The 24722-nt window shown below is 45.2% G+C and overlaps 1 protein-coding gene across 1 annotated transcript in view; it reads right to left on the bottom strand.

The window, feature by feature from the left end:
• Positions 1-1804: 1804 nt before the first annotated feature.
• LOC8023108 (delta-1-pyrroline-5-carboxylate dehydrogenase, mitochondrial) overlaps positions 1805-24722 on the bottom strand; it is a 38920-nt gene continuing 16002 nt past the window's right edge. Inside the window, exons 8-14 of the mRNA XM_002399224.5 lie at positions 20749-20936; positions 17501-17574; positions 14215-14363; positions 12702-12880; positions 11955-12143; positions 9892-10010; positions 1805-3325 (exon numbers count right to left, since the gene is read on the bottom strand). Of these exons, the coding sequence (XP_002399265.3) occupies positions 3210-3325; positions 9892-10010; positions 11955-12143; positions 12702-12880; positions 14215-14363; positions 17501-17574; positions 20749-20936 (1014 nt within the window). The 3' untranslated portion in view covers positions 1805-3209. The remainder of the gene's footprint in view (positions 3326-9891; positions 10011-11954; positions 12144-12701; positions 12881-14214; positions 14364-17500; positions 17575-20748; positions 20937-24722) is intronic.

The following is a 24722-nucleotide window of genomic DNA, read 5'->3' as shown; positions in this document are numbered from 1 at the left end:
GGCTTTGTTTGCTCTCTGTATTACACTGCACGGGGCGACGTCAGGGTTCAAGTTCTCGGTTATCTTTGTTTGCTCTCTGTATTACACTGCACCATTTCAGCGAGTCCGAGGGCAGCGAAGGATGCCGAAAGTTCACCACCACGTACGCGAGAAAGCGATCTCGAGACAAGGGATTTGAAAATATCACATAAATTTGCAGCCTTATAAAAAATAAAATGGCAGCGATCTTTATTTTTGAAGCCCTATAGTGCCTGAAATGCGGTATTTAGGAGCGACATTAAACTGCCGTTCCGGGGGTGGAGAACGTGACAGGGGGGGGGGGGGGGGGGGGGTGCTCTAGGACTGAGAAGATTGGGAGAGCATGAGAGGAATGGGAAAACTGAATTGTTGTGTCACATGACCAAGGAGGGGGAAGAGAAAAAGCAGGGATGGCACCGTAGGGTAGGAAGATGGTTGCGAGATGGGAAGAGGAGGGGTGACGCATATCCCCACGCTAAATCTAGCGGGCAAACTTTTTTTAATTAATTCAGTTGGCCATGCGGCATAGGTTAATTCATTCCCGCTTCCTGGACGAAGTCCAGAAGGGAGCTGTGGTGCGGGCCATGCGTCCGCTAAAGTTACCAAGGAAACTGAATTGGTGTTTAGACCATGACTTGAATTTTCCCGCTAGATTTAGCAGGGGAACAGAATTGACATACCCCTTCCCCCCTTAGCAGAGCAAATGCTGGAAAGGAGGCGACCTCCTCTCCAGTGTTTGCTAAGCTAAAGCCACCACCTGTCGCTCACATCAATATTTCCACTTAGAGTATAGGTCGAAGGCATTCCATGTTTTAAAACATCAGGCGCAAACCGGGTGCCTTAACTCTACTTAATTTGTCGCATCTCCTCAATATTTTTGACAACGCTGCGCATATCTCTGTAATCTTTACAGGTCGCTATTACCGGCTCCAAGTCCTCCGCGGGTGAGACGATGTTTGAGGATCTTCCAACCACGCGAAATTGACTGTCTGAGCTGCGCCAAGATGTTGCACAAAAAGCGCGAGTCCAAAAAAAAAAAAAAAAAAAAGTCAAGAAGAGTTACATGACGCAACATAGCAGACTAGCGAATGAGAAGAAAGGTAAGGTCTTTGCAGCGGACGTTCGTCAGATAGAGACATGCTGGCAGGGCATGGACAGATCTGCAGCCAAGAGCTCTAGATGCCTGACTGACAGATTTTTCTATTCTCTCCTCGTTAATAGCGTATTCACTGAAAAAAGAGGGGGTAGAAAAGAATTGGCTGTCTTTGGCATTTCCAAAAGCCGTTCTAAAGGCATAGCATTTCAAAAGCCTTTGCTCGTGTCTGCCGCACAAGTCACTGCACCGAATGTCATGTGCTGCTGGGCACGGACGGCGCTCTCATTTTGCAGTGCGTCCCTTGCAGCTGCGCTGCTTTTGTTTCTAGCATTAGTGGTTTGCGTAGGTCGCTTCGCTGTCGCCAAGCGCACACTAAGGAAACTTCCCACTCCAAGAGCAGTCGCCGTTGCACGCGGAGCAACCATACTATCGTCAACAGCTTGCTCCGTGCTGAACGATCTCAGGCTCGATCTCAGGCTCACACATTTAAAATATGCCAGTCAGACATCTGTGCATCAAAAAGGGATATAGCCTTTATAGATATGCCTCTGTGTGGCTGTTTTCTTTTTATGGGTTAATTTCATTAAATGTTAGTTGTGTGCCAGTGATCGTCCCGTCTGCTTTTCCGTTGTTTTTGTGTGGTGTGTATTTTATTTATAAAGACTGATTTTGATTTATACAAGCTGCGAGCAGTGGTCAAAAGACGTTTGGTTTTATTAATTTATGGTACATGATCAGAAGCAGCAGCCTTTGCTGCTGTTTCTGATCAGAGCCAAAAGAAGGAAAGGTGTCCGTCTGCTTTCTGGAATGAATCGTGGTGAAAGACAGCAAACATTAAATTACTGCAGCTGATAATAGCACAGTGCTCTGTAAACCCCAAGTCACCTCTTTACATACTGTATTTTCAGGAGTTTTCATACAAAAATCGAAGGCAATGCCAACTTTGGGCAGAAGCATTAGCAGTGCTTATAGAAAGAAATTAAAAAGAAAATGAGTTCCAAGCTTTGCACACTCAAAAATTGACATTAAATGTGTTTTCACAGAAATCTACATGAATGCGACTCTCATATAAAGATTACCAACACGTGAAGAAACCAAGCAGGGTAATGCGGGCATCACAAAAAAGCCATCACTTGCTATAAGGCATACAAAGTAAAAGTCAGTAAAACATTGCACACTGAATGTACCGGCAAAACTTGTGGAAGAATCCCCGTACACATAACTTCTTTTGAAACCCCATACTATTCAATTACTGCACTGAAACTCCTCCCGAAGATTATTGCGTAGAAAAGTAGAAAATACTCTAGTTTTCGTGTGCATTGGTGTCTTTGCAAATTAAAAAAAAAAAAGAGGGAAAAAAAAAGGATGGGAGTTCTCTCAGTTAGTCAGCTCTTTTAACCTCGGGAAGGTGGTCCTGCTGGATCTTTGGTTGCTCATATCCTTTTGCAGCAGTACATTGTACCTTAGAGGGGTTTAGCCTGCCTTAAAACATTTGGTCAAGTCATTGCAAAGGCAGCATCTTCCTTTTTCCATTCCTTCTTGTTTGAATGCGCACTTATTGCCATTCACCGATGTCTAAACACAGCTGCACGAAGACTGTCTCGTCCGTTTCTTCGATTTCCCCATTCAAGCGTTTAGGCTGTCGTTTCTCAAGACATTCCCCTACACTATTTCCCTTCTTGCCTACAATGTGATGCACGTTAAAAAAAAGGCTACACATTAAAATATTAACTTCGCATCTCCTTCCTTTGTGTGAAGTGCCCGGTACCATGGCTGCCATTCAATCCACATTACTAGAAATATTTTTGGACATCTCGCAGGTCTTGCAACGAGCTACCTTCTTCGGCATACACTCCCCCAACACACATGACGGTAAAGACAAATTAAAGTCGAACTTCCACAACATTGGAAGACATTCGAAAGGCAACAGGTTCCATCTTCCGCGCTGCTATCGCTGGAAAAGGCACGGTTTCTTTCATCCCGTGTCACACAGAGTGAGCGAAGCCAGTCTTTCACTGTCTGGTGCACGGGCGGCGTCGAGCCTCGCGCAAATGTCCCGTGGATGTGACACAAAGGAACCAGGCGGATGACGGCACTACGACGCCATGTAGGGGTAAGCGATGTCCGTGAGGGGTATCTTGGTCTCCTTGATGGTCTGGGCAGAGCTGAAGCGGAGGAGGTAGTGCGGGCCGCCCGCCTTGTCGTTTGTACCTGTGGGTTGCGAGAAAAAAAAATGTTTCTGGTCAACAGCTTTATTGGAAAACAGCTTCAATCAGCTTAAAAAAAATCGGATTACCGTAATATACCGAGAAATGGCCCACCTAAAATCTATAGCGAAATCGGATGAAAATAAAATGTGGGCTAACTTTCAATGTGTCATACAAAAAAAAAAAAAAAAGCTTCTTCTAGATTTTGTGACTCTCGAAACTTTCGATCGCAGGAAGGGGCTCCAATGAGCCAAAGACGACTGTTCTTCCCAGTCAGCAATGTTCGCTCATCTCCCGCCGATGTTAAGTAACACTGTTTTTGTCGAGGTCATCATTGGCCAGGGCCCTGCAAATACTGGAGGTGGGCAGGCTTTCGGGGGTGGGGCATCTCTCGAGATATTACGGTACTCCTAAAGCGAACTGTTACCCTCAATATGTACAAAAAAAAAGAAAAGTAGCTTATTTATTTGAATATATGGTACGTTAGGACAATACAAGTAAAGTGGTCACCAGGGGGGTATCATTACTGCAGTGCAAATTTTTTTTTTGGTGTTTAGCATTTTACACACTACTTTTTCATTACTTGAGACCTAATACAAGAAAATGAACTACCATAGAAAGAGAGAAAGGAGTGTCTGTATCCCGAGATTTTTTTTCCATTTTTGCGGAAGTATCTAAAAATTCGGATAAAGCGAAGATGAAGGTATACCTCAGCACCTGCATCCTGTGCTTTCCAGTACACATATCTTCATGCTTATTTTCCCGCATGCTCTCACTCAGCCCGGCTCAAAGATAAAAAAAGATGTGTTATAAATGTTTCTTATAATGTACGCCTAACGAGTTCCAAGCAAGATAACGTGGTAGAGTCGCAATGTCTTAGTGTTAACGGCAGCAATAAATGCTGTCTTCTTTTTATCCTGCACAGATAGTTGAAATTAATAGTGTTGCGCAAATTATTCAAATTTCCCGATACAGTCGAACCCGATCACATCGAACACGGGCATATAGAATTACTGCCTCTATCGAACCCTCGTAGAACTCTGATAAAAATTCCACGCATTCCAAATTTTTTATATCGAACGTGATCGAGCTCGTAATGGATATGTCAAACCCTTCCACAGTGGATAGTGTGCACTCCGGAGACATGCAGCAGACTTCTCCTCAATACACCGGCGCACAGCGGTGGTGCAGCAAGAGCTTGCAAGTCTAGAATGCTTGACCAGCACCGCACGCCCATATTGTTAGTGCCAGAAGCGCTGAAGGGAACCAGGGTGGAGCTGACTAACATCGAGATGGAAGCTGAGGTCGTTTGAGAGCGGCCAGTTGCATGCCATGAGCCCAGTCCCACAGGAGCCGTCGCTGCCGTAGCCCTGCTATGCCACCACTGTAGTACCATTGAGGGCAACACACTCGCACTCATTGACTGTTCAGATACCATGAAGTGGGCCGTTACCGGGGGTGCAACGAGTTCAAAGAAATGGGCTACGCTTACACAGTTCTTCTTGCCCCAATAAATTACTACGTTTTCGAGAAAGTGTCTCGATTAATGGTGAAGTGCAGGCTGGTAAGAGCTGCCTGCGAGTTTGCTGGAGAATGTGTCAGCTGCATTGCACTTACATGCAATTCTTTTGCTACATTTTGTATGTTGAATTTTTGCTACATTCAACTATTTTAATATCGTCGCGCCGTTCGATATAAGCAGGCTTGACTGTACAGTTTCGAGTAACACGCTATTCGATATTCACTCCGAGATAAACTGTGATATTACTATTTTTCGAAGTGTTGATTGCGGCGGGTTAGCCCCGTTGAGCGCGCTTCTTACCGAGCACAGGAGCACTGCAGAGAAGCAACACTCGCCAAGCTCGCTTCCGCGGATGTTGCTTCTCCGCAGTGCGCCGGTGCTCGGTAAGAAGCGCGCACAACGGGGCTAACCCGCCGAAATAGACATTTCAAAAAGTGCAGATATTGCAGTCGCGTGCGTAGGAGAAAAGCACCCTTTTAAAGCGGGATGGTGCACGTGCACACCTAGTGTATTTCAAAAGAGGCCAAAACTTTGTGAATGTTGATACCTGCACTGAAATAAATTTTTTGAAATTAAACTGTGGCGATTATGCAAGAGTATACAGTATTTTAGGAAGAGATGCCCTGACAACCTGCGTTCATCATTTGAGATTATTTTTCTTTAATTCGAAATTGAAGAAAGGATACTTGCATATCCCAAGATTTATAAATCCTCTTGATCAAGTAGAGCTAGGCATCTTTATAGGTTTAATTTTATGTCAAACCTGTTGTTCCCTTGATGTGCCTATGTAGGCATTTAACTTTTTGATGCCACACTTTCTAAATATAGCTATATCAAAATTATCTTAGAAATGGACTGATGGAAGTTCGGGAACAAGCTTCACAAGCCCAGCTGCGTTTTCGTTCAAGCATGGTGCAACAGTAGTGAAAGGCTCGGAAGAACTATTTGATATCCGATTCAAACATATTCGGCCAACGCCATGATTTGCTTAGAATGAGCTTCGAACTAAAAACCCACTACAGTCAAACCCCGCTACAACGAAATTAACGGTGCACCAGAAAAAATATGTTGTAGCAAAAATTTTGTTGTATTGTGAAATTCACAAAAAACTGGCATACCTGAACTGGTAGAGTACTGAAACTCAAGTGGAAGCACAATATGTCGTTGTTATTGTTTTATACTCTCGTGTTATGTACCCCCCCTTATGTAATGCCCTCAACGAGGGCCTTTAAGGGAACTTGAATAAATAAATGTCTGTCTCTGCCAATGCTGACTTGCCACTAAGTTCACACACCAGCAATGTAAAGCAGTCGTGCGATGCAACTACATCGCATCGCAAAAAAATTAGATGGTCACACTGGCGTGCGCTATGAGCGAGTCCAACACCTTCGTTGGTGAATAGCTTCTCGAAAACTCTCTGTCCGAGCGCCGCTGATTGGCTCAGCCGCTCCCTGACTAGATCACATCGCAAAAAGTTGGGTCGGGTAGTGACTGCTCAAATCGCGTCTCTTTTTTTTCTGCAATGGCCGCTTTTACGATGAAAGTTATCGCGTGACTAGATCACATTGTCGGAGTGAACGCACCTGTTCAATGCCAAAAAAAGAAATCGAAGGAATTCTGAACTTTTTTGCGATGACAGCTTTCTTCTGTCCACTTGCGACTTCGACCAGGATGCGAGCTTTATCTTCTAAAGATAAAACCTTCCGCGTTTTGCTTGGCGGTACCATGTCTGAAGGGCCCGTGTACTGTGCTCACAAAAGGACAACTGACAAAACAAAGAAGACGACTGAGCTTCGGCTTTGGATAGTCTGCAGCAGAGGATTATCAAGCCAAGAGCTAGGGTACAACCAACATGGGTGCAAGCGGTGCAACAGAAAAGGAAGGCCAGCCTCGTCGCCGTCGCCACTGAGTAATAGCGGTCCGCACGCCCGGTCAGCGTTGCGCTCAGGTAAGGTTATAAGTGGCAGTTTCTGGTGGTTAAACACATGACTTAAACTTTACAGTAGATGTATTTTATGTGCCAAAACGCACCAAAGTGCTGGAAAGTTTGTTTTCCACACGGAAAATTAAACTTTCGAACTTCGAATTGCTCTGTAAAATATCATTCAAGTGGAACGGCACAAGAAACAGTGTTCGCTGTAGTGAGAATTTTTGTGCATCGACTCCTACGGACCGTTGACGGGCAACCGGAAAATATTCGTTGAACCGGAAATTTCATTAAAGCGGCGTTCATTGAAGCGGGGTTTGACTGTATTTGCACATGACTACCAATTATTAAAAACAAGTAAATAAATTTTTAGGCATCCGCCAAAAAATGTGAAGTTTTTTTCTTGCTATGGTTGGATCCCTAATTGATTTCCTCAAATCTTGAAAGAAAAAGAAAAATAGAAAAAAAGCTTGCAGCCATTGCGTGCATGAGCATATACTGTAAAAGACTACCGTAAAATACCGCAGAAGAGCTGACTTCGTTTAAGCGTCCACTAATAACATTTCACGAACTTGGGAATTCTGCAAATTGTACATTAAGTGCCCCCTGCTTTCCAGCATTCCATCTGCTTCCTCCTCCTTGGCCTTCCTTTCACTTCTCCTACCTTCTTGAGTTGCAATGGACTATAGATTAACCCAGTTTTCAGTGGAAGTGGGGTGGGCACTTCCCCAGTACTTTATGTTATTTTCGCGGGCTCAATATTCCACAAATTTGACAAGGCGTTACTTTCAAGGATATTTCGCAAATAAGGATGGTATGCTATATATTTGCTGGCAGAGGAAGACATATTTAAGGGATGTATTTTTTGCAATATTATTGTAGTTGTGAACTTCGCGAAAATTAGGTCCTTGCAAAAATTAAGCTGTCTACAGCAAAGGTTCTCAAAATAAGGGTCCACAAAGCCCCGCCTCATGAGTCAAGCCCTGCAATAAAAGATTCATTTTTTTCATATTGAGAAGAACTGTTCCAATCTTCAGGTTAGATTTCTTGTGTATATGTTAATAAGACAAGTCTACTTCACACTAGCCCTTAGTTATATCCATTTAAGGGGGGACATGGGTCTTTGGAGCCAAAAACGTCCTAAAACTGTATTCTTTTGAAAATGGTGATGGCTGTTGTTGTTCTGAATTCATCAGGCTTCTAATTTCGTGGATGAATATGTGGGCTATAAATCAACTAATAATGTCTATGCGGGCTGAATGTGAGTTGAAGTTGACTCTAAAACATTGCTTTCACAAGACACAATTTTCGGACTCGTGAAAAGTTTGCAGGAGAGATGTCTCAGCAACCAGAGCAGATAGAAATATAACCTTTCCTGAAATGTGTAGCTAAATGTGTGAAGCATACAATGTTGAGAGCAGATTTTCTAATAAAAGTCTAGAAAATTTTTTATTTGATCTTTTGTTTTATTATTTGTTAGCCATGCATTGAGCTCTGAACTTCGATATGTGTTAAAATCATTAATAGTGTGTTTATCTTAAAAGTACTTCCAACATTGTATGCTCTACACTTTCTAGTATCTAGCCATGTGTTAAAAAGGATATTTTGTTGAGTAGTTTTTTTCCTATCGTTCCTCCAAACAAAGGCAGGCAAGTTTTAATTACCTTGAGGACAATTCTCCTGACTGAGAAAACAACCAGATATATAAAATCAGCACAAAAAGCTGAACAAGCTTATGCAGTTTCAATGGGTTTGGTCACAGAATAAGAAAAAAAGCTCCAAGACCAGTGTTCCCCCTTAATAAATATCTATCACAATTAACCTATACATTTTCCTTCCCCTCACCACGAACAGGGTTCCCCATCATCTCCGTCAATCCACAAGGGGTCCGCGAAACATCAATGGTTGAGAATCACTTGTTTACAGTATACAGTAACTGAAACTATATCCTCAGATTCTCAAAAACTCAAACTCTGTCTTTTCTTAAATTGAAAGCCCAATGGCAGTCCACTTGGCAGATCTACAACCATCTAGGATGAGATTCTCACAGTCACAGTTTTTATGTTTTTATTTTTACAGCGGAGGGAGCTGTTAAGAGTTGCTTTCCCCAGGATCGTGTCCCCCAGCAAAGAAATGTCGACACAACACTTTGGACAGCTACTGCCATCTACAATCGACGACGGCAAACAGACGACCGGCTTGCCGGTCGTCTGGTTGCCGCCGTCGCTCAAAGATGGCGGCAACCTTTCCAGCCTTTCAACTCTGGCCTGCCGACTTGCCATTACTTTATTCTCATATTCCCACCTTAGTACAGCTTCGCTGATCTTCCTTCTTCACCAGAGTGGAAAGGGTGAAAGTCTTTCTTTTATAATTAAGGGTTAAAAGAACTCTAAGACATGCAAATATTAATCAAATTCTTCAATAAAAATCAAAGAATGAGAGGCATAAAAATTTGTTGAGCGACGATCACACGATGTGATGCGACAGCTATGCCGCTTATTCAACGATAAGACAATGACGATAGATTGACAATGCGCCGATCTTGCACCATACGGTGATCTGATAGTAGAATGATGTTGCATTGATTTAGCGGCGATGTTTCGCTGATGAATAAATGATTTTAAAGAAATACTATAACGAAATTTCGGCGCTCATTTTTTGGTCTATATGTGTTCAAAAAAGCAGTATCACATCGAGCATACCAACATCTTGTTATAAAAGTCTCGAAAAGGAATTTTAAAACGAATTAAACGATTAGCAAAGAGCACCTGGTGGATGTCGCTAACGCCTTGCAAAACGGCTAGGTAAGATGCGCCACAGCAAAGTGAATTCCGCCGAAAGCCATGAAAAGGATCCACCTCAACTCGAAAGCACGCACACAATTTTTTTTTTTTGCACGCAGCTGGATTACGTTATTTGGCTGCGTGACATCACAGCCCAGTCATGAGACAAAGTCGCACATTCTCAAGTGCTTTTTTTTAAGTATTTATGTTTACGCTCATGTCTTCGTGAAACGGGGGGACGTCCCACTAACAGCCGACGCAGTAAAAAGTCCCTTGGTAACCCTTACCGTCCTTGCATTCAGCTAGAAGCAAGCAATGCAGAAAAATGCGAAACAGACCTGAAATGCGTGAGCCCCCAAAAGGCTGCTGTCCAACGATGGCCCCTGTTGACTTGTCGTTGATGTAGAAGTTTCCGCCGGTCATCTTGAGAGATTCACTCGCAGACTTGAGGAAGCCCCTAAGACGAGGATCAATATTCTGTTTAAGCCATCCACATCAGGCCTAATTGCCCGTGTGAGAGAACATTAAACCCAAGCAAAAAAAAACATCTTAGTTTAGTTTAGAGTTAGGGGAAGACGGCAGGATAACTAGGCTTGAGAATCTGTTTTACCTCAATCTTTGATTTTCACTGTAAACATGCCTCAACAGAAAATAATTGGTCAGTTCCTTTGACTTCGATGTGCTACCAAAACGTCCCATATGCACAATGCGCTAGCAATATGTACACAAATATAGGCGGTATGACCGTGTGATGTCACCAGCGTGTAGGACAGCTGGACGGGGAAATGAGACCCGATTGGTCGACCCCATTGTGTCGCCGGTTAAGGAAGGTTTGTGGCACTCCACATAGATGGTGCCACGCAAAGGTGAAACGAAAAACGAAGTATCCATATTATTATCGCGGGCAACGCGACACAGTGGCAATTTATTTAGTAAACTGCGCGTGAACCGCGCACGTTTGATCGAGCAAACTAATAATACATTTAACATACAGGTTCCGTTTTGCCTGTAGTTCTACATTACAAGTTAAAATAATCAAGGGATTCATTTCGTCGTGCAGCACGACGAAATGAAGGCAAGCCGAGAAGTCAGCGAAGGCGTGTCGTAAATGCCTTGACGGCGTCGCTTCCATTCCGCCTGCAGGTGTGTTTGGTGGCCTAGCTTTATAAGTTTCCGCCACATACGTGCAAGCGAGGTAAATTTTAGCTCGACGTGATTCGAAGCCAGCGGTACCCTATTGCACTACATTGCGATCACACTATGTCCAGCACGACAGAGTCACCCCAACTCAATGTCACCCATGTTTGATATCGCCACGTTTCCTTTCTTCGGGTCGTAACCCGACCGACAGTTTGGAACACAACGGTAGCGACCCGTACCTCGAGAATCTTGGCTGTCCCTAGGCGCCAAAAAACAACAAGAAATGCCAACTTCGTTCGCTACCGCCACATTCATCTGCTCTAAGCAAGTTTGGGAGCAAACAAACACAACGAAAGGCAAAGACCGCATCAGACGTTTCTCAGACGACTTCACGCAATCAATTGCTCACGGGGTTTGGAAAATACAGCAAAGTTAAGAAACATGTCAATGAAAAATCGTGTGGTGATTTCACATTCCCAAGATATAGTAAATTCTACTTCAACAAGTAAAAGCGAGCGAGGTGAAAATGAATACTTAAAATCGAAAGGATAAAACGTGGAGGAAAAGAACAGGACAACCACCATACTGTGCTTGTCTTCCACATTTTATTCTTTCGATTCTAAGTCTACTTCAAGTTAAAGAATATCACTGACACGGTGCGTTCCCTCACAGAGTTCCATACAAACCCGAGCCCATCGCCTTCCGTATGCCGCCGCGCCATCTACCATGACGCGGAGGTACCTTCCAAGCTAAAGCAGCGAGGACACTATCTGGTTGTGTCGCTGCAGAAGATTTCAGTGGTTGTTTCTCCACCTATCTCCCACCCTGGATGTCACGGTGTCGAGTTGTGATGTTAAGTGATATTGTGGGACCTGTCATCACGTGGCTCGATGTTACGCCACAACTTGGCACCCAACGTTACAAGAATCTAATTGGACAGACACCGTGATATCAAGACTTCGCACAGCGAGTCTTGTGACATCGCATGATCCAACATCATGTGAGGTGGCATGGCCTCACGCTTGTTAAGTGGCCAATTGACCAAGTGACCCCTAGTGACGTCCCGCTAAATCTCACTGATGATGTCACTTCCGCTGGCACTGTGCGGCTATACAAATCATAACTTCGCTTCCATTAAAATGTATTTTGAAATAATAACAAATCGCTTAGTGGCCAGAGCCCTCGAGACCGATGGAGAAGTGAGCGACGACCGAACCGGAATTAGCCAGTAAAAGAGGCCAGAGAGAGCTTGCCGACTCACTCGTCTCTGCCAAAGATGGAGGCTGTGAGACCGAAGGGGGCGGTGTCCCTGGCCAGGGCCAGGCAGCCCTGGACCTCCCGCTCTGGGTAGACGAACACCGTGAACACGGGGCCAAAGATCTCCTCCTTCATGATGCGATCCAGGGGATCTGACGTCTCCAGGATCGTCGGCTGCACAAAGAAGCCCGTCCTGCAAGCGGGAGGGCATCGACGATCGGCACACGGGGGCAAAGCAAACAACCGCCCAAGCTTAGCCAGCAATGCAAACAAATCTTTGAAAACAAAAGCAAGAAGAGGGAAGCAGCTACTGCAGACGATTTGAAAGGGGATATCAACAATATAAATAAAGCTACGAGACATTCCTAAAAAATAAATAAAGTACAAGCCCTCAGAACTCATCGTGAAACGTCAACAAGTATACTACTACCACAAGTATTTCCCAGATCAGCAGACACAAATTGACACCCAACATTTCTCAGCCCATTGGATTTCATTCTCGACACCCTGCATGAACATGCCATAGAGTTTAACCCCGGTCATATCAAAGATCTTGGTTGGTCACATGTGACTAGAAAAGCAAGTATAAAAGAAGGCCTAGTCTTATTTCTCCACTTCCTTTTACTTTCACTGACCGTTATTAGCTTTGTCTTTCTTATTGTGGAAGCTGGCTGCATACTTTGAAGCCAAGTTTTGTAATTATGCACCAAGATTGGCAGTACTTATCGAGTTAGAGAAAAATGTCACCTACCGGTCATCGCAGTCACCTCCTGCCAGAACCTTGAGCGTGGACGCACTTTTGGCGTGGTTCAGGTAGCTCGAGATCTTGTCAAAGGCATTGCGATCGATGACGGCGGACGTGAAGGTGTCAAATTCGAGCGGAGAGCCCACCTTGAGCGACTTGTGGGCCTCGAGCAACTGCTCCCGCAACTGAAACAAGGGGGCGGACACACCCATTTAGCCACGTCGGTACAATACTTCCCCACAACGCGCCGTTGCACTCAAGTCCCGATATATTCTTGCTCCAATTCCCGACTCTGAATCCCTCAAAATAATTTTAAAGAGAGAACACAGAAAACGATGGAAGGTTGACATTAACATGTTTTTGACATGAACCAGCCACAGTGTAGTCTCAGGGTTGAAACAACTGTAAAACTGTATCTGGTGGCAGGGAAACGAACTGCGTGCTATTCCCTAGTAAAGATGACACCGTGTCTCCTTCATCTAGAGTCAAAATCACCTGCAACAGTTTTTTTTTCCTGGCTCGTTACTTCCAAGGTTTGCGGCCCCTCCTTGTTGAACCTCCGGCAAGTCCAGCTAAGCGGGAGTGAGCCAAAATTAAAAAGTCACTTTACGGTTCCTCTTTATTATATTACAGCGGAGCTGTTAAGGGCTAGTTTCTCCAGGATCGTGTCCGCCAGCAAATAAATGTCGAAACAACACTCCAGACAGCTACCGCCATCTATGAGCGATGGCGGCAACCTTTCCAGCCTTTCCACTCTGGCTTGCCGACTTGCGGCTGGCCATTACTTCATTTCCACCAAGGTACAGCTTCGGTTGTCTTCCTTCGTCACCAGAGTGGAAAGGCTGAAAGTTTTTACTGCATTTCCCAAAGTGACGCTCAATTTTGTGGAGGACACGACTTGAAGGGATTGCCCAGTAAAATTTAGTCTTTCAGAAAACAATTATATTATATTTTCACTGCTTTTAGGAATATCATCCGCACAATATCCAAATTTTCAACCCTCCGCCGCACAAGCAAATTCAATTTTAAACAGAGCCCAACTGTTCAGATTGCACCCGCAAAACACGCAGCATGTTTTTTTTGGCAACAGCAGAAACTCTAATGTAACGTCGTGCAGAGAGCCACGAGAGCTCCTCTTGACTGCTGTACCTGTAAATTAACTTTGTTCTAAGAGACACTATTTACAGTATTGAGGGAAGCTCAGTTCTTGAACAACGATCTTTGTATGCACCATCGACCACGTTGATCAAAACTGGGAATAAGTAAACGCCCGCAACTCTGACGTCATCGTGCCTGATCCGACGTTGCGACACGACCAGCCGTGCATACTCACGAAATTTGGCGTGAAGTTTCGTGTTAATGCTCGTAATTGATTCAACGAATATTGGGGAGACTTTTAATGAAATAAATATCACATCTGACTATATTTAGGCCCTCACCACATGACCAGCGCAAAAGCTTAGTAACTTTCGGATATCACTGGACAATCCCTTTAACGATCAAGACAGGCCCCCCTCACCTTGGGCCAGAGGTTGTCCGGCACGTAGACACGCTCGGCTGCGGAGCACTTCTGGCCGCTGTATTCGAAGCCGGAGCGAATCGTCTGGGCCACAACCGTAGGAAGGTCGGCCGAAGGATGCACGAAATGGAAGTTCTTGCCTCCGCACTCTGCAGAGACACACAGCACAAGAACACCTTACATTAGCTCCACAGCACACTGACAGATGCCTTCGACAAATTTATTTTGGCACTCTTACGTAACCATAGCTTAGTCAAGCATTGAACACTTTCACCAATGTTGCCTTAGCGTACATTGTTGTTAACAAAGCTTGAGAGCTTATAAATAGCTTCATCCAAGCACTGTCGAGTAACAAGCGATTCTTTGGCTCTCGCTCAACTTGTAATGGGTCTTCCCCGAAGTCCAAAAGTCGAGAACACCTGCAGTATACTCGATAACAAATAGAAATAAAATGTAGAGAGGGCGAAACTCGAACAGATACATTTTGAAAGAATGTGCTCATCTGTGTTTAGTCCTCTCTATGTTTTATTCTTTCTGTTATCTAGTATACTTTACCAACACGTTCATAAGAAATACAATCCGCAGTATGTAATGTAATAAGCCTAAAATCGGGGCTGCTCACATTTAACTACTGAAGGTTAGGGCTGATTATTACATTATTACATTACGTGTGCCAGCTAACTCTTTCCGTACCACGCTCACTGTCCACCTATCACAGGTGGTCAATGGATTCCATGTGCTGCCAAGATTTGAATCTGGCAGTGCACAGGAACACGCTGCTCCATCTTGTGGATGGCTGAAGAACTACAGCTTCAGTTTCGATTTCGCTTTGTGCTTTCTCCCAATCCCTGGGTGAGCCATCAGAAATAAATCTCTGCGGGAGGGTGGCACCTGTCAAACGTGATGTCCCGCAGAGATGGGTACTGCTAAAAAGATAGCCTCAATCCTATGATTTAAGTGCTTTTACTGCTCATCTCTTTTGGATGACTGCAGCACTGAAGAGTGAGATGATTTTGGATCATTTTATCTGAGCACCTACGACGTCACTTCATCCCTGAGGTGCGGAATATCGACAGGAACTTGTTGGAGAGCGTCATTCTAGCTTTCTGGGCCGTCCTGAGACAGGAAACATATTTTCTGTGTGTCACGAGCTATAAAAACAACAGCAGACGGGAAGTAAGAGCATAGTGCTAAAAGAAACCAAAATGTTGTAAAAAATCATTCAGCCTTTCCACTCTCGTGAAGAAGGAAGACCAACGGAGCTGTACTCAATACACTGTGTGCTTCTTCTTCGTCGTCGTCTGTTTTTCGCGCTGTTTCCTACGATGAATTCTCACCAACGTGCTCAACTATCCATTCTTCTATTATAACCGGAAAGGTTGCCGCCGTCTACGAGCGACGGCGGAAACCATACCGGTTGTGTGCTTGCCGCTGTCGTTTATAGATGGCGGTAGCTGTTCAGGTAGGTTTGAGTCGACATACACGGACACGATCCTGGGGAACCTAGCCCTTAACAGCTCCGCTGTAAAAAAGAAACAGAAAAAGAAGTGTTCTATAGTACGACATACATTTTCGCATGCAACAGCGTGTCTGTATGGCATGACGCCACAGAAGCGCACTTTGTATATTTAGGATTTTTAGAGGGGGGATCGGTGGCCGAGTGGGTTGAAGCGCACACCCAGCTCGACGCGCGTGGAGCGAAAGCTCGCACTGCAGAACCCAGGGATCCTGGGTTCGAGCCCCACCCCTGCCCGTTTCGATCTGGATGAGCATCGTACCGGCGTGCGGTCGTGTATCACTACTGCGTGGTGCACGTTAAAGACCCCAGGTTAGCAGTTGTACTGCACTGGCTGAATTGCTCATCTACAGCGTGTGACTCGTCGCAACTTTAATGGAATGGCAGACCACCTACACGCTGTATAAATATCCCCACAACCCAATCATCATCATTTTTAGAAATCATGGTATGATTTAATAAAGCCACAGACGTTTAGACTTCTTGTTTTCATTCCTGAATAAATTCCAAGTCCTACATTTAAAATGACCACTTATTTTCAGCCATTAGTATAAATCTTTTTTTTTTTTTTCCTTCTAAAGAGCAGCTCAATGGCTACATTGTAATGTATCAATTAGCCATGGGCTGACTATAGTTCTTGAAAACCAAACTTTTTTGGACACCCCTCAAAAATCGCTGCTTTTTCTCGTGGTATGGAAAGCATTAAGCAACCAAAAATTGGGCAAAGCCCATATATCATAATACCTTGCTGCAAACAGGAACAGGATTTTCACATCTTTCTATAAAAAGCTTGCTATATACCCCACGACTTGAACAATCTACCGAACAATCACTAAACTGGTGAACATACGTGCATTGAAGGAAATCCAACACTGCAAGCAACAATCTCCCCTTAGTTTTCAGATCCTGCTTTGTGGAATCACTCTAACTCAAAAGCCAAAATCTCACTTGTATTTTAGTAGCCTCCAAGACAGGCAAACCACCTAATAGGTCTGCCGGAGATTGCAAAGTGCAGAGTGACGCAATCCCCCTGACCCAGTAAAACAAGTACAGTCTGCATACATCTGTGTAACACTCAACAAAGAAAATTCAAGCACCTAGTGGAGGCCCTATGAAACTGCTGTTTAGCCGGGTCTGAAGTGAGGATGTTGCAAACCTGCCAACGCTTGAATTGGACCAGCTTCACCTTCTTCAGACTTTTTATGTATAGTTAGTCTACTGTGCACATGTGCAGAAATTAAAAACGAGCTGACATCCCCTGACAGAGAAGGGTTGCATTAATCATTGGGGGCATCACTTCAGGTTAACAAACAAAATCATGAGAAGTTTGAGTGTCTGCTTTTACTATTTGTGAACAACTGTATAGTATATAAAAATGTTCCCAGGTGTTTGAAATTTGTGTGTACAAGTAAGGCAAAGTTCAAAATTTGAACTTTGTCCAACTTCACCAAAAGTTTAAAGGTTCGCTAGACCAGTGAAACATCGAGGATCAACAGAAATTTGCGGCAACCCCACTTCCAGGTAGGTTCTGAAACTCTCCTTCATGTCCCCTCTCTCTGCAGGTGGACACAGATGTCCAAAGGAAGATTTGTCTTGCATTCTGCCTTTCCCAGTTTGTCACATTTATTAAACAACTACTTCCCATTACATTCAAGGAACCAGTTATTCCCTTGTGGAGAGTTCAGCCTTGATATTCAAGAGGTTACCCTGGGTTAGTGAAAATATGACCAGCCTGCCGCGGGGTTGGGAACATGTGCCTGGGACACTCACCACCAACGAGCCTGGGGAAGTTGCCGTAGGAATCCAAGTTTTGGGCGACCTGTTTCCAAATGGTCCGGAAGGTTCTGCAAAACAGAAAAGCCTTCGCTGTAAATGATTTATCTTTTAAAGTGACTTAGTTTCATGAATTAAAAAATGTTGTAAAGAAACACGTACACAAATAAACTGTACACAGCCAGGGGCTCCATGAAGTAAGTGGTTTACCCCCAAGTGCGAAGCACGATACTATCAAGACCGGTGATAATGAAGTTGGTTATAACGAAATAGTGGCTACAGCAAATTGATCACAATTTCTCATTCCCATTCACACTTTTTAATGCGAAAGCATTAACTGTCCCACGGAGCGAGCCAAAGTAATCGGTTTTGAAGCCGTGCCAAATGGCACCTAAACTTGTTTCTCCAAGTGAAGCCGCGATCTGATGGCTCCCAGCTTTGAAGCCACGTGAAAAGCCTAGCCACCAGCCCCTGGTTTCCCCGCCCCCAATGAAGCACAGTGAAGCCGAATTCTGATGGATTTTGTCTTCAGTCCCATTGGCTGGCACACACCATAGTTTCAAGGAACGAGGCTCCCATTGGCTGCTGCACGTCAGTTTCAAGGAGGGCCACCCCATGGCGCTGCACGCCCGTGCCACCTAGAGTTCCTGTATAGGCTTCCTATGGAGCCTATACAGGCTTCCTAAGAACTGTAACACCCATCTTTCCATCACCGTAACACCATCTTTCCTGCACGGCATGTTGATCCTACTCCTCACGTGACTGAATTCAGAAAATAGCAGCGACGCACGTTTGAGGCACGCGGCACGCTCAAAAGCAGGAGAACGTAGCTGGGGCGTGTGCAGCGTCTACTTTCCAGGACAGCATTTGATCCGACTTCTCACGTGATCGGATCTTGGCAAATAGCGACGCGGTGGCACGTGAAAAACAGACATGCATCTCTGGCTCCCGTAGGGAGCCTATAGAGGAACTCTGGTGCCGCCAGCGAGCAGATACCAGAAATCGGCTGGCGCGCTCGGGCAGACCGCCAGCGCGCGAGAAAAGAATAAGCCGTGCCGCCGCTCTCGAGAGCGGTGGCATGGCCGATGTCACCGCAACATGGCCGATGTCACCGCAGCATGGCCACTTCACGAGGATGTGCGCAAGGACGACATTCATGCTTTCGCATTCACAACTCGTAAGAAGGGCTGAGGTGTACCTCGAGCCTTTCTCAATGCATTTGTGTCTGTTTTTAGCGAAGAAAATTGAGCGGTTCCTGCGGATATAGCGAAGAGAAATGTTGCGATAAGTTAAAAATAATAATATTTGGAAAGTTTACCAAGTCTCAGACCGCTGAACTTTGCTGCCGCGGCCGAGTAGCCACCCAGAACGGGCCGCAGACAATGCTGCAAGGCGGCCTGCATCGCTGTCCGCACCGCCCTCATCTGGGAAGCGGCTTTTCTGCATCGCACGCAGAGAAGCCGTCTTAGCTTGCCAACAGGGGCGCTCGGAGCCCTAGCGACAACGCACCGGCAGAGACGACAGAAAGAGCCCAGACTTAAAAGAGGGAGCGATTCCGACCATTGAGAGCATTGCAATTTAATGGTAAATGCCTCCTGGGCAGATTGGCGCAAGTACGCCCACATTTGGTTGTTGCATGGCCGGTGTGGCAAGGAAACTGGGCAGAGAGGCGGGATGAAAGCTTGGGCATTTTGGTAAGGCATGATTATTTAAAATGTACATCGAAACAGAAGCGGGCACATTTGCAGAAGGTGAATGCTTTTGGGTTATGACCCCTTGCATGCTGCAGCTTGTTTTGCAAACGCGGCCCACAAACCACGTGACCCCAATCGAGCTGTTTTCCCCTCTCTTAAGCTCCGTTTAAAGATGAAAAACGAGTTTGGGCATGGACTCGGTGCCGTGCCTGCTTCTTTGTTTCCTTCGGGTTTGAAGGCGGCGTCACTGGTCGGTGTGGTTGCCCTTGCGTGGAAGTCTAACTTCGCTCAAGCACCAATGCGACAAATCATCGCCCCTCAACAATGGAGAGTCCCAGCACTGTCGGCACCTCAACGGGGAAGACGAAGGAAACCTACTTGGAACAAAAATGTGCCATCCTCGACAAAGTGCACATAAAGGTAAAGAATGCCGTCCACGCGCGGGTGTCCTCCGCGGGGGCTGTTGCAGCTGTTGACACGGCCCATACGTAGCTTGAAGAATCTTTTCTCGATTGAAGCTTCTCGCAATTGCCGAGAAGCGGCTCCGGTCTAGCAGAGAGCGCAGGCAGGGACGGGTCAACCGGTTTCTGCAGGCACACTAAACAAGCACCCATGACAGCCCATGTTAATTATTTTTTTCTTTTTTTAGATACAACGAAGAAGTGGGTAAAGCTAAGTGATTTCTGATTCTCATTGATTTTGTTATAACCGGGTTTGACAGTATTAAACAGCATTTGGAAAATGTAGCTAAACAGAAAGACCAAAGTTGTCTTTGTTAATGCCATTTATTTGAGCAGCTCGCAACCCCGACCTTCCGGAACTCTTAGCTTATTAATTCTTCACCCCCAAAGAAACGAAATTAGGACTTTTCAAGTGATCCCTAATCAGTACCGTCGGACTGCATTAAAACACAGTCGACGAGAACAAGAAATATGTTTGCTATATTAAGGATATGAAGAAAACTTGGATTTTGTCATGCTCACGGCACATAGTAATTTGTTAAGCAGCTTAAATACGGGGAATATTCACCGAGCTTGAAGCAACATGCCACGGGAAACGGGAAGAGAAATCCCGTTTTGCACACCGTCAGTCTGGTCAAAGCTGCGATTCCCGGCAGATGTTGTGCATGATTAGCCGCCCTGTGGGGGGTTTGAAACCAACCCAATGATAGGAATAACTTGCCTAAAGAGGCATTTAGTATATTGAATTTAACATGAAACGTGGTCAGCGGAAGGAAGAAGGTAGAAATATTGGCCGGTTGTTGCACCGGGCGGCTCTGGCAAACACGTCCGAGCGGTGTCTATGAATGCTAAGCATTCGGTGTTTCGAAGCAAATAATTTCTGAACGATTTTATGGTAATAATTTGCAATTCTGCCATCGAAGGGAGATTGCGCACCAGAGATGGTACACACCCTCCAACCATTCGAAATGGCAGGTTTCAGGAGCCAACCTTCTGCAAACATGCAGGGGGACACCCACTACTGCTGTACATGGGATGCTTTGCAGCGGCCTCCAGCAAAAGACGGTTTTGGGGAAAGAAGAGAGCTCACGCCACACTGCCGGTGAAGTTGACGCAGGACAGGTGGGGGGAGCGGCTTGTCACGTCCCCAAAGGTGCGGCCCTCCGAAGGAAGGAAGTTGATGACGCCCGGAGGGAAGCCTGCCTCCTCGAAGATCTTGAAGATGAGGTAATTGGACAGCACTGCTGCGTCCGACGGCTTCCACAGCACCACATTTCCCTGCGAGAGAGGACGAGGGAGAAACGTGGGACTAGAGCGCTTCGGCCAAGTTCCTTGAGCCGGTCACACGAGGCAGCCTAGCTAAGTATTTCCCAAGCGCTAGTAGCATTGTAACTGGATGGTCCGGACATCTCTCCAATTACTGTACTCGGCGTCAACTATTTTGTGCTGTGTCATGAAGGAAGCGTAACCTCCACAGCGCTCAGTTGCAAGAGATTGTGACTTTGTTTGGTGTCTCCTTCGCACGATAGTGCCTGCGAATGAGTCGCAAGGATAGGCCATGTGATCTCACAGCAGTGTGAAGCTGCACAGCCCTTGACAATGTGGCACAAATTTATTGATACCAAGTATAGTGCTCTTATAATACTGCCCTAGCCAAGTTCCTTTTGGGATTAGCATGTTCTCAATGTGATTAGCTCTCCGAGAAGGCACTTGGGGGCCTCTTCTTACGAGACCACTCGTCAGGTCAAGGGAAACCAGACAAACTTGAAACGTTTGTCAGTTGCTTCCAACGTCGGCGCTTTTATGTCCAGTGTGCAACACTGCCCATCATATTGACAGCAAACTGCGACCCTTAGTGTCCGAATAAAGGACACATGCAAAGGAAAAAAACATTTTTTTTGAACGGCTTAGATGGGAAAAGGACGCCATAAAACGATTTTACAACGAAGAAAAAAAATTTTTAGAGCTATATTTACGGCGCAAAACGAATTTGTAGTTGGCGCCCGCGGGCACCGCGGAAGAGTGGTCCGTATTTATCACGTGACTGGTCCTTATCACGTGGTGCTTGCGTTCTTTCGGAAGCTTCCTATGGCCTCTAAAAGTAACTTATTGATCTTTGTTTGAAGTATAACAAAAAACTAAGATGAATTAGTAACTTTTAGAGCCCAAAGGAAACTCTGAAAAAGCGCAAGCAGACGTGATAGACCTGTGCGCCGGTCAGACGGCGGCGGCGGTGGCGATGGCGGCGTGGAGAAACGCGTTGAAGCGGCGTTCGCACAACGCTTAGCGTGCGGCGGCGACGCAGCGCGGCGGCACGCGGGCCTACCACGTGACCAGCGGCGGCTCCCGCGAGCGCCAACTACAAATTCGTATAGCGCCGTAAATATAGCTCTAAAAATTTTTTTTCTTCGTTGTAAAATCGTTTTATGACATCCTTTTTCCATCTAAGCTGTCTAAAAAAAATGTTTTTTTCCTTTGCATGTGTCCTTTAACTAGACTGGCTCTTTATTGAACGAGCAAATAAAGTGGTCAGAGCGGAAGCAAGCAGAAAAGACCCCAGGTTAGCAGTCCTAATGCCCTACCCAAGTTGCTTGTCTATAGGGAGAATCCGTGTCACCACATCTCTGGGGCAGAGTGACATCTCGCTGTCGAACTTTAAATCCTCGATCGTCACGTCTTTTCTTACATTTTGTGCACCTTTGCCCTTATTTTTTAGGCCACAGTTAATTGAGTTTGTGAGTGTCGCAGCCACAAAATGCTTGCGAAGCATTGGCCTAGTCAATACAGCATCACTGTTCTGCATAATCCTGGGTCCATGTGCTAACTCAATATGTTTTCAAAACTTTATTGTTAAGAATAAAAGACAGAGTTGAATATATAAAATTTTTAGCTGAAGTATGGCTTATGAAGAGATAGAAATAAGTCCCAACTTTGTTATTTTTAATAGAGAATAAAAGACAGAGTTAAATAGGTTCGCTCAAGTAAGAAACCTCTCACTTGAGCGAACGCCGGTTGAACGAAGATTTCAGAATAACGAACTTTAGAAAAATCCCCAATGGTTTTCCTATGCATTATATGCAAAAATGTATCAGTTAAACGAAAAATGAATTTCGGAATAGCAAAGTTCAACGAACTTGATCAGCGGGCCCAGGATTATTTTTGCAATCAGTTCAACGAAGTTTTGTGTTCTGCAGTGCTGGCATAGCCGATCCCTGCCACCCCACCACTGCTGCCTCTGCAGCGGCAACGTATTATTGCTGGCATTTACAGCACCGCTGAGGCAAAGCGACTGTGCGGTAGACGAAAACAAACCACGTGGTGTGTCTGTTTTTTTCTTTGTCATCGGTTCCATTCGGCCATCTTAGTTTTGGGAAACGACGGCAGGATGGCAGTTTGTGCTCCCACTTTCGTAATGAATACGACGAAACGGAAGTGGTTGTCTCTATCAGACAACCTCAAAGTCCTTCGGCGTCTGGACAATGGTCAAAGGCAAGCGGAAGTTGCAAAGGAGGGATTTCACCATCGATAGTGTCAACGAGAGTAAAGCAAAAGTCAAGCTTGAAGGAGAAACTGCATTCAATCCCAACAGGAAACGACTCTGCATGGGATATTTCAAGCCAGTAGACAATGCTGTTGCGGTATGGCTTCGCAACGTAACTGTTATGCAATTTGTATATGTCGATGTATATGACTCCATAAATTGCATTTCACATTTTTGACACGGTGTAGGCTGCGCCCTATGCTGTTCCATGTTCTAGTGAATATATTCAGTTTGGTGAACTTTCAGTTAAAGGGACACTGACACCCCCCAAAATTTTTTTTAATTTTTTGCCAGGTGCTTTATTATGGTGTCGGAGGACTACCCAATTAATATTTTTGCAACAGTGTAGCATATTTTTTTAATAAAGCCAAAAGACGCAACTGCTCGAAACTGAAACCCGACGGAGGTCGGAAAAGTGGAGAGAAGAGAGTGAGTGGCGGAAGTCACGTGGCTACACCCGACCGTGTGTTTTTTTTGGTTTTTTTTTCTCCTTCCCGTAGCAGACGACATGCGGCGTACGGGAACTGTTCGCCGTGCGATTCTTTTGCAGTTATGTATGTTCTGCTCGTTGTTCTGTACTCCAAGATGAGTTGTTTTGTACATTGAGGAGTTGGAGATGAGTAGTGAGCGCCTGTCGTGAATTTTGATCGGCTCCGAAAAGAATACACCCAAGATGTTCCGTGAAGAGCTGGCTCACATGTCCTGCGTCCGAAACAGAAGTGGCATTGTGCGAGAGAGTTTCCGAAAGATCAACGGGATCAGGACCAATGGCTGGCTGAAATTCCTGTAGACCATTTACGGGCACCTCTGAAAGCGGACGCTACCTGATTTATATGCTCCTTGCATTTTGTGGAAAGTGATTACATTGAGTTCGCAGGTGTCAAAAAGGAAATCCTATACCATTTAATTCAGCGATGTGTCGTCCACAACATTTGTTTTTTTTTTGTTTTTTTTTGTTTCTTCAGTGATAATTGTAAAAAAAAAAAAAAGAAATGTAGACATAAAAAAATATTTGAAAAAAAAAAAAAAAAAAAGTTTCACGGGGGATCGAATCCGGTCCTACCGCGTACGAAGCGGACGTCTTTCCCACTGAGCTACTGGGGCATATCGAAACTGGGGGATCTCTTTTCTTAGTAATAATTCAGCCGATAAACTGTAAGTTGGAAAGTTTGCTGCCGATTTTCCTCTAGCAAAAGCACTCCCGGGTCGAAGTCGGGATGCACCACGCATTGGCGACGTTCTCACCTAGTAAAGAAATCGTACGCGTGCATATTCAACTCTAAGTAGACACGTCGTGCTTGATGTTTGCGCGAGCAATGTCTTCAGCCACGAGAAGGGAGAGACGGCTCGGCGACGTCTTCGTGCAAATCGGTTTGGTGGTCGGGCGTGTCGTACGGGATGAATACCAATTCTTTTGATCAGTCCCAAGTTTCTCTTTTAAAGGCAGACAAAATTCGCCGGTTCCGCGAACGACAGTTCTGAAATAGAGGTCCCACGCCCGTCGTCCGCTGCCATCGCCGTCC

This window comes from Ixodes scapularis, unplaced genomic scaffold, assembly GCF_016920785.2.
Source record: "Ixodes scapularis isolate PalLabHiFi unplaced genomic scaffold, ASM1692078v2 PGA_scaffold1__304_contigs__length_218370807, whole genome shotgun sequence".
Classification (NCBI taxonomy): Eukaryota; Metazoa; Arthropoda; class Arachnida; order Ixodida; family Ixodidae; genus Ixodes; species Ixodes scapularis.
The sequence above is the reverse complement of the archived record's forward strand: the minus strand, read 5'-3'. Positions and strand labels throughout refer to the sequence as shown.